At 37.4% G+C, this 10,718-nt stretch overlaps 2 protein-coding genes across 2 annotated transcripts; both read left to right on the forward strand.

Annotated features, from left to right (window-relative positions):
- Positions 1-1,925: 1,925 nt before the first annotated feature.
- Positions 1,926-8,016, forward strand: LOC134804122 (isatin hydrolase-like). The gene is made up of 5 exons (XM_063777065.1): positions 1,926-2,159; positions 4,139-4,260; positions 4,617-4,814; positions 7,072-7,248; positions 7,773-8,016. Exons 1-5 carry the CDS (start codon positions 1,951-1,953, stop codon positions 7,877-7,879), a joined length of 813 nt encoding a protein of 270 aa, XP_063633135.1. The 5' UTR covers positions 1,926-1,950; the 3' UTR covers positions 7,880-8,016.
- Positions 8,017-9,067: 1,051 nt separating this feature from the next.
- Positions 9,068-10,517, forward strand: LOC134805247 (peroxisomal membrane protein PEX16). Its single transcript, XM_063778560.1, has one exon. The coding sequence runs from the start codon at positions 9,260-9,262 to the stop codon at positions 10,241-10,243; it is 984 nt and encodes a 327-aa protein (XP_063634630.1). The 5' UTR covers positions 9,068-9,259; the 3' UTR covers positions 10,244-10,517.
- The last annotated feature ends 201 nt before the right edge of the window (positions 10,518-10,718 follow it).

Raw genomic sequence — 10,718 nt, forward strand, 5'->3', positions numbered from 1 at the left:
ATTCCAAGGGACGCATTTATGCGTTAGAGGGAGCAAGTGATATTGCTATCTCATTCTACCGCATGGCGTCCCTTGGAGTGGCCGGCAATGGCCCATTGTGTACTGGGGCCTTAAGGCCCCGTTCGCACCGCAGCTTTTTCAACGCGCGTTAAAAAAGCGTTTGAATGACACAAATGGATAACCATGTATGTATTCACACGACAGCGGTGGCGCTTTTTATCAAACGTTGTTGGATTTTCGACTTTAAGCCTTGGTCGTTAAATCGAATTTAGAGTGCAGACAGATTCAAGCGCTTTTTTAACGCGCGTTGAAAAAGCTCCCGTGAGAATGGGGGCTAAGACAAAGATATAGAAATGAGACTTGACAAACTATATAAAGTTGGTCAAGCAGATCTTGTCAGTAGAAAAAGGCGGCAAATTTGAAAAATGTAGGCGCGAAGGGATATCGGCTCATATAAAATTTGAATTTCGCGCTTTTTTCTACTGACAAGATTTGCTTGACCATCTATAGTTATGTGAACTTTTCTACACTGTGGCACACGAGAACGCGTGGGAGAAAAAAGGGTGAAATCCATGAGAAAACAGGAGAATAATTTTATTTTCGTAAACAAACAAGAAATAATGGTCATAGATATGTGTTCTCTTTTTTATTTTCATTTTTGTTTATTGTTGAACATAAAATATAATAAAATAAAATAAAAATGACATTTAAATTTAAACTGTATAGAAAGTCTACAGGAAGCAGGCAACGAACCAGCAGCTTACTTAGAATAAATACCATAATAAATTAATCCTAGGTACTTGTGACAAAATCTATATTTATAGTTAGTCAAAGGACTGCCTCATTTCAATCATAGACAGAGAGAGAATCATATTATCTTTGTCTTATACTAGTACTATTATTAGCACCCAAAAGATAAGGATGAGTATTGTTTTCCTGGTTCTTACTGACTGACAAATTGGTTTGACCAACTATAGCATAATACGGTGTTAGCGTTTGTCCACAGGAGTTGCAACTTTTGTATTAAAAATTTTGTAAAACTTGTGTATTAGCGAACTGAGGGGTTTAAATTATCTACTCACTGTTTTGTTGATAAATCCCTACTTAAGACTATAAATGTAAAAGCAATTCTATCTATTACCTCTTCACGCTTAAACCGCTGAACAGGATGTTGATGAAATTTGGTATGGAGATAGTTTGATTTGAGGCCCGAGTTTGGACATAGGATTATTTGTATCAATCATCATCAGCATTATCCCACGCAGACATGAATCTAGGATATAACTGGATCTGGCATGAGTGGTGGGGGTAACTGACAGAACGGGATAGTTCTATGTATCTTTCAGTAGGAGTAGCAGCGAAAGGGCTATTATTGTTTGTCCTTTTCACAGTCTCACATTTTATTTGTTCCCCACCTTTTTTTAGTATGGATAATGGTGGGCAACAAATGAATTCGACCAATCACAGTGTCGCATTTGCGTATGTTTTGTCCCTCACGGAGGCACGCTTATACCACTTCTATACGATCCTACCTTCTATGCACGCAGACGACCTGTGAATGATATAAAAATATAGGATACGTCAGTCACGCAAAAGTGGCATTATGGCATTATGATCAGTATAATGAGTGAATAAATTAACAAGTTCTATTCTATACCTATAGATTTTAATGTTTAAGTAATTGAATATTTCATCCGTGATTACATCGAGAGTAGTTAAACCAGAGTGAAACTACCTATAAATAAATATAAGTTACCATACTATTATAGACTCCAAAATATGAATGGTATCAGTGATATGCCATAACGATTATTAGTCAAACATCAATACTATAAACTAAGTAGTTTAAGTTTAAACACTGTTTATGTTACTTATACTGTGAAGTTTGCAACAAGATAATGTCATCTTTTATTCCTGTTAGTCTCTCAATCTAAAGTAGTCGTTTCAAGGATGTGGTTGAAGATTATCGTATTCATGTGCTTAGCCAATGTGTGGGCTAATGTTGGCGCAGATAACTGCAAATTAAATGATATCATTTCCAACGGTGATCTTGTTTTCAACGATTTGTCGCACACATTTGATGAGAAGACTATCTATTGGCCGTATGTGAAACCATTTGCGTTTACAAAGAAAACTGCTGATATTAGAGAAGATGGCTGGTAAAAAATATCTTATACTATAACTATATTATATTCCATAATTGTTTGCATGCAAATGATAGGTACCTCTTGTATAGCAATTTTTTAATTGTTAACGTTAACGAACTTTGCCTTTTCTAATGATAGTCAAATATTTTTGACTGTAATCTCAGATTTCATTATCCACAGAAGATGACAAATGTTAATAGTCGTCTCACAATTAAGCATTGCTTTTTCCGTTGTAAACTTATTTTGATCCAATTGAACCAACATAATATTCATACTATTCATAGCACTGATCCAAGTAAGCATACTTACTTAAATCTGTATGCATAAACTATCATATATCGTGCCTATACATATATGTGTGCTTCGGTCAAGAACAACAACTAGAGATGCAACGGTTAGTTGTTTGGCCGGATACCGGATACCGGTTATTCGGCCGAATATTCGATATCCGGCCGCCGAATATTCGGCCGGCGGAACTATACCTGACATTTCGGTTCTTCAGGTGCGCATTGTGCAGGTTTGTTTCGTAGTTAACATTTGTGCGGACTCATTTCTGGGTTCGAAATGAGTGCGCGTGCAAGTGAGTGGAATGATTTAATTGTTTTATAATAATAAACAGGTACAATTATGACCGTGACTGTTTCTTAGATCCAATTTGTTTACTCCGAAATCAAGCAATGTTACTATCACTATGCGGCCGGATAGTAGAACACTATCCGGTGCCCGGCCGGATATTAAAATATTGGCCGGATAGTAACCGAAAATCCAGTGCATCTCTAGCAACAACTATCTATTCAAAGCACTGTGCATTGTATAGGTAATTATAGCAGACTAAGTGATCTGATAAATGGTTATTATAATGCTTTGAATTCAGTTCAGTTTGTTTCTAGAAGAACTTACTATTTTATATTTCGTTTATAAATAGTATCCTTAGTTTTGTTATACCCAGGTAAAACCGTATAATGGGGTGAGTAGGTGCAAAACTGACATTCAAACCTCGATAACATTTTATTTTTACATATGCAAACTGAATGGTGTATATAATAAGTGTTCCGGACGTTTGTATTTTAGTTTTTATTTTATTTTGGGTAGTTCCATTTCATAACTTTGACGATAAATAGGAAATTCCATCTCACCCCCCTTTCATCCCTCCTCTCCCCATTCATAACCCAACTCTCCCCGCGAACCCTACTCACCCCATTTTACGGTAATACATGTACTTTATTAACTTGTTATAATTAAACTTCTCGAATGGTTAAAGTATTAGTTAATTCATTCGTGAATGCCAATTTTCTCAGATTAAACTACCTACTTAGATAATTAGTCGGATACGCCTGGGAAAGACACATAAATATAACCTTTAACCATAGAAGGTAGGATCCTATAGAAGTGGTATATCACGCGTGCCTCCGTGAGGGACAAAACATAAGCAAAGCGACAATATGATTGGTCGAATTTATTTGTTGCCCACCATAATACATACTAAATTTACGATGGGGAATAAAACAAATGTGAGACTGTGACAACGACAAACAATAATAGCGCTTTCGCTGCTACTCCTACTGAAAGATACATAAGACTATCCCGTTCGGTCATTTCCCCCACCCCTCATGCCAGATTCAGTTATTATATATTAGATTCATGCCTTTAACGTACTTATATCCGGGCAATAAGAATGAGGCATGAATGGGGCTACAAGGCGATTGGTTGATGAGTTCGCATCACGCGCGCGTTTGGTTGCAAGTAGTTGCGTTAGGCTGCACAATTGGCTCGAATTCGTGAGTGACACCGCTGAACTATCTAGTACCATTCTTATTGCCCGTAAGGCCAGTCCTGAGATATAGTAATAAGTCAATGCATTTAACACCATTTTCATGTTAATAATTTTTACCATCTATGTTTTTGTTGACACCACTGACGTGTAGATACAAAATATACCATTTATTTGTTTTTCTTTTACATGTTTGTTATATATTAGTTGCCTATGGCAGGTATGCATCGAATGAGTTCGAGGCCGGAGAACATGGTGGAACACATATGGATGCACCGTATCACTTCTACAAAGAAGGCAAATTCGTCGGTGAAATACCTATGGAGAAGCTGATCCTGCCTCGTAAATTTACATTTTGTTTATTATCTAGTTGGAAGCCACAGAAATTATGTAGAGTAAGACTGAATAAGTCTGTCATAATTTCATAGAAGTTTGACCTTTAAAATGACACTTGCACTGGCTGTGCTATCAAAATCGTTGCAGTCTTATCTTGGTCTAACTCTATCAACTACTTCATGTGTAATTTATAACAAGTAATTGTCTCCTAGTTATTAAAGATGACTCAATTATGTACATTTTAAAGTAGGGGTAATTAACATTCGATTACACTTACGTACGGGAATGTGGCATAAATTATGTAAAATATTAACATTTTAAAGATTGTTTATAAATTTTATAATACTGACACTTTTTTCCAGTAATAATAGTCGATATCAGCTCACGCGTCAATAACGATCCGAACTTTGTGCTCAACAAGCATCATTTGGACTATTTGCTAAACGACAACAATGGGAAACCCTGCATGATCATATTCAGGTTCGGTTGGAGCAAGTTTTACGGCGACAAACATAAATACTTGGGTATGAACGAGACAGCTGGTACGCTCAACTTTCCCGGTAAGATAAAGTTTTGCACTAGTACTTAAAGCCTCAGCAGGAGCAGTCATAAACAAGTCATGGGCATCAAAGTTTGCTCCTTTGAACGGAAATTTGCATATTCAAGAGATTAAAGGGGCATAGTCCACTTTGATACTAATACTTAGTACAAAATGTTATATTTATCGTTGACGTACCTGGTCACGGCACGATCTAACCTTCCGACTGTCTACGATAAATTAAAAACGACTGCATACAATCTCATGTATTTAGGTCATCTGTTTTAATCATGACGGTAAAGCGTGCTGGTGTTGTGGACATCCACGGTAAAGTACCATAAAGCGTCTATGATCGATCATTCCGAAATTAAATACCTGTGAGAGAACACTTATATAGTAAATATTCTTATCGTATGCTTGGATCATTCCATTCCATATGTATTGTGATAGAAAACGGAGTAAATTAATTAGTGTTAATCAACAGCTTGCTTCTTGAATATAAGCTAGTTAAAAAAGTCAACTTAAGGTGGGATCAGACGGTTCACTCGAATGAATGGTTCATTTTTCTTTTTGCATTGCATGTTCACACGGCTCTGGTGCTAAGATTATTCACTTTGTATTTTCTTTCACTATTTATTTATTTATTTAAACTTTATTGCACAAAGAAAACTTATCGTACAAAAGGCGGACTTAATGCCAAAAGCATTCTCTAGCAGTCAACCTTAAGGCAAAGCAGAGAGATTGTGGGCGGTGCTACTAATCACTAAAGCTAATCTTAAATTTAACATACCTACATATATATACCTACATAATATACTACATACAATTAATATAATATACTTAATACACATAATACATACAATAAATAATGTATATAAACTAATTTAACACTACTAGGAATCCTTCATTCGAACAGCAAAGAAAGACCGTACAGATTTCTTGAACGCAAATTTATTTGGGGCATTTTTGATATTCAGGGGAAGTACGTTCCAAAGGCGCGCCACCTGTACGCAGAACGAGTTTGACATGAACCCAGATCGATGTGGGTGGATGGACAAAGACATATTGCCAGAAGAGCGGAGCTGGCGGTCGCGAGAAACACCATAAAACTGAAAGAGCGACTTGAGATACACAGGATAAAGTGGATCATTTAGAACCGAATATAAAGAACAAAGCATGCGGACACTACGTCGTTGACGGATGGGAAGCCAGCCAAGCTGAGAGCGAAAAGCAGAGATATGATCGTATTTGCGAAGGCAAAAAATGAACCTAATACAGTTATTGAGAAAGCGATCCAATTTATCAAGAAGTTCTTCGGTTAGGTCCGGATAACACACATCACCGTAATCAATAATAGGTTGAATTAGAGTGTTTATTAAAAGAACTTTAGTCTTAATGGGCAAAAAGTGCTTAAGCTTGTTAAGAGAATGAAGAGAGCCCATGACCTTCTGGCTGACCTCAGAAACCTGTGCGCACTATGGCGTTGAATGAAGTTGTGCATCTTGGATAATTTTTTATTTGTGATAATTTAATAAAGATGTTAAAAAGCTAACAGCAAACAAAACATCGACGGTGGTGGGAAGCTAGCCATTGAATATCCTGAATTGTATTGCAATCATTTGCGGATGAATTTAGGTAATTTTGAAGAACTTCTACTATTAGTTGCATCAGCGGTGCTGCGGTCCATTTTTATTGCCTGTCATCCTGTCACTATGCCCGTCACTTTCGCACTTACACACTTATTAGAACGTGACAGGCATGGTAACAGGCGATAAAAATGCGACCGTGCTACCGCCGCAGTATATGAAAGTACCTAGCCGAATAAATCTTAAAATTTTACTGCAATACCTACCTTGCTACTGGCGATTGTGTTGGAACTCTGGAATATTTTTACAGAGTACCTACAAATACCATATCCTGCTTTTTCCTGGTTTGTGTGTACTACTACTACCCACAGGATACCAGAAAAATATGCAATATCGGAATGAACGTTCACTCGGTGTTCACACTGTTCATTTTTTGTTCATTCGGAGTGCGAGTGAAAGATGCCGAATGAAAATATCCAACACTGTTGGATTATTTCACTAATGAATTCATTTTTCACTTTTGGTTCCTTTTGTGTTCACACGTGTCACTTTGAGTGAAAGATGAATAATGAAACACGAAAATGAACACAAAATGAACCGTCTGATCCCACCTTTAGCAAAAAATACAGTAAATAATATCAGCATTCGAATTAAAATTTGTAATTAATAACTAAGATCACATACCTATTTCAGGTCTCAGCCAAGAAGTAGCCGAATGGATAACGACATCGTACAAGAACGTGGTCGGTATAGGAGTAGACACGCCCTCCTTGGACCCGGGCAGCAGCACCACCTTCCCTGTCCACAGGATCACTATGACTGCTGGCTTGTACGGCATGGAGAACGTTAAGCTCGACACCCCAGTTCCAGGTAGGTTAACAGAACCATAGGCGACTGTCAAAGCACTTGAGTAAGCCCCATCTGATTTTAAATTTGAATCTGAACATGAAAATTACAGAGATCATGAAGATCTAAATTCTGATGTGTCTGTGGAGGCTCTAAAAGTGGTTGTTGAGCTTGAAATTCCATCCCATTGTAGTGCTTTTCTAGTTGTACAGCATCAAAAGTAGCGTAGGTATCAGTCTCTGAGCCAATAGTGTCTAGAGTTAGACTATGTTGGCAGCGATTTTTATAGCCAAGTCAAACTTCTATAAAAGTATGACTTTTTAATAACACTAGCAACGTCTAACTCTACCATTCTCTGATAGCTTCACAAAAAGAGATATGTCAGATACTTTAGAACGCGAACTGTTGAATTGTAGGGATCTATGAACTGTGATGTACTACTAGACTGTAGACTACTGTAGACTCTATAGAAGGGTTTCCAGGTTTACTGAAACCAAACAAACAATCAAAATACATTTCAAACACAAGCTTACTGTGTATTATTTCAGAGTATGGTTGCACTGGCGTGGCGATGCCTATGAAGATAGCAAAGGGCACTGGAGGACCTCTCCGGCTAGCTGCCATATGTCCAAAGACAGTACCAACAACGTTTTAAGAATGGCAAGATTGTGTCCCAGTTGCGAAAACAAAATGTACCTACGCTTGTATTTTATTATTTATTTTAAGATTTTTTTGTAATCTCCGTATCAACAACGGTTTTAAGACAAAATCAATATACATTGCTTTAAATCATGTTTACTGTTTGCCTATTCATCTATAAATTATATCGTTAATTTGTTATTCTTATGAACTTATGACATTAAATAAATAATATGTATAATTTTTTTTTATTACGATTTAATACAAGTTTTTGGCAAAAATTTCATTTTAGGTACAAGCTTTTGTCGCTGACTCTACTTTTCTTTCCACAGGCAACTAATACTCATCGAGACAATTCTAAAAAACCCAAACACAGTTAGGTTGCGTTGTTTTATCACAGAGTTCCTATGGCCTCCTGTCTCCATCATCAGATCAGCTCGATGGTACCATAATATTGTATTGTCACATAATTTTCATCTTCATCGAAAACCGGGAAGTGGGTCAATTTTAACTTGCAAGATTTGACCCGTACAAATATAGTTACATCAGGTTACATACAGACATAGGTACATTGCAAGTTAATAAAAAGCTTGTAAAAACCAATAGTATCAATAACAATTTACAATACTACGCTAAAAAAGGGTTTATTTAAATTTCATTATGTATGTATTTGTGACAAGTGCGTGGTTTATAAAGATAAGAAATCGCGCTCGCGCAGGCCCATGACAAGTATCAATACTCCGGCACAGTGACCTAGTAGAAAAGTGAGTATTATATTTTTTGTTACCTAACAAATTAAAAAAGTGTAGGTGAAAAGAGTTGACTTCCCATAGAAAATATGAATTTCGTGCCCTTTTTACTAACAAGTTCGGTGTAATCAGTATAAATTATAATTTATAATGTGCGGTTTTATAAACCCTTAGAAGAAGTAATAGAAGTTAGAACAAGAAAAGCCATGCCTGCAGCGATTTTGATAGCTCACGTAGTGCAAGTGTTATTTTAAATCTCTAACTTTTATGAAATTATGACGTATAAATAACACTTGCACTGCGTGGGCTATCAAAATCGCTGCAGACTTTTCTTGGTCTATCTCTACTTTGCGTTTGAATAAAAAAATGAACCAGTGATTTCATTTTTGACTCGTCAGAACAAAATTACACTGTGGCAAAAAGTGCCACATGAATGCCGTGCTTTATGACCATAGATTAAGTTTGTTTGATTTGACAGCTACGTCACGTCAACAGGGCAAGGGGCAAATGACTTAACCGTACTGCCGACTCACATTCACATTTACATATAATTAAGTGAATTAAATTAATAATTTTCTTAACCTTACATGATACAAATGTAAGGAACGTAGCCGATTCTAGAAAGGCTCTTATGCACTGAAGAAACCATGGAGAAGTTGTCACTGAAGGAGTTTTGCGCGGCTTACAAGAGGTGGGTGATAAGTAATCCTAATTTGGTTACCGACGTCGAGACAGTGGCTACATGGTCCTCATACTTCGTCGCCGGGAAGATAAACAAGTCACCTATAGTCTCCGAACTCGTGTATTCTCTGTCTAAGCTGCTTTCTTTGTTCAACGATAAATTAATACGAGAGGCGTACGGCTCGGAAGTGCAGTTCTACAGTCTTAGGGAGCAGATTAAGTTATGGCTGACCGTTATACATTATTCTGAGGTATTTGTGGAGCTTGTGGTTAAGAACAGATGGGGGAATAAGGGGAAATGGACGATCGCTACGCTACTTCAACTGTTCAAGTGTTCTTCAGCTCTCATACTACTCTTAAGGTTCAAGGAGCTTCCCATTCAGCACCCTCCTGTGGCTGCGCTTCAAAGGAAGAAGTTCACTGAAGAAAAAACAAGTGAGGATGGCGAGGGCTCATTTTTCACTTTAAAACGTTCAGGAAGGGTGATAAGACGCGTCGACGGCGCTCCGCCGGTCGCCTTCAGAGATTGGCAGCCAGTGAAACTCAAAGATGATAACAGCCTGCCAGTTAACGTTAAGGACTTGGTGTATGCTGAATCTCTGCATATACTAAAGCCGCTGATTCATTTAGCGGCTATGAGAGTGTTTGGAACTAAAGCGTGGCGGCAGTGGCTCGTATCGTTAGGCATCGACTTAGCTAGCTTGAAGCTGTATAACCGTCACATGAAAGACTTAACGGCTGACCAGAGGCTGGAGATTAGCCGCAGGAAACTTGGGCTTGTACTATATTTATTACGTAGCCCGATGTACAATGGGTATTCAAAGAATGTAATAGAAAGTGTTCTGACATCGGCGTCAAACAAGGTTCCGTTGATGGCGTTTATCTGTGGCCCAGTCATACAGTATCTTAGCCACTGGCAAGACATATATTTCTACATGTGGGCTTCATAAATGTCTATAATATTTTGCACATAGCTTGGGTACAGTAACAGCTGTCACCTCAATATATATTTTGCTGAAATTGCGTTTCAAGGTTAATTGAATGGTGATTACAGCTGTCACCATACCCAAGCTATGTGAAATATATTAGAGGAGTAAAAAACATACTACCAAATCGTAGTAGTAATTTGGTGACATGGTTGTCTACCTGACTATTTATGTGTCATTCTCAGATAAAAGGTTCCACTGTTGATAATTAGAAACTATCATTACTAATTACCAACATAATAGTGCCTTATAAACTGATATAAATGTCATATACTAAGAATAAGTGACCAAGGCCTCCAGGCACCTGCCGCATTAGCAGAGGATGCTGGTTCGTTTCCAGCCTGGGGCACTGGAGGCCTTGGTCACTTTTTCATTGTATATGACATTTATATCAGTTTATAATTTATATAGTAGTATTTCTACTTGAAATAGAAACAAA

This window comes from Cydia splendana, chromosome Z (assembly GCF_910591565.1).
Source record: "Cydia splendana chromosome Z, ilCydSple1.2, whole genome shotgun sequence".
In the NCBI taxonomy this organism is placed as follows: Eukaryota; Metazoa; Arthropoda; class Insecta; order Lepidoptera; family Tortricidae; genus Cydia; species Cydia splendana.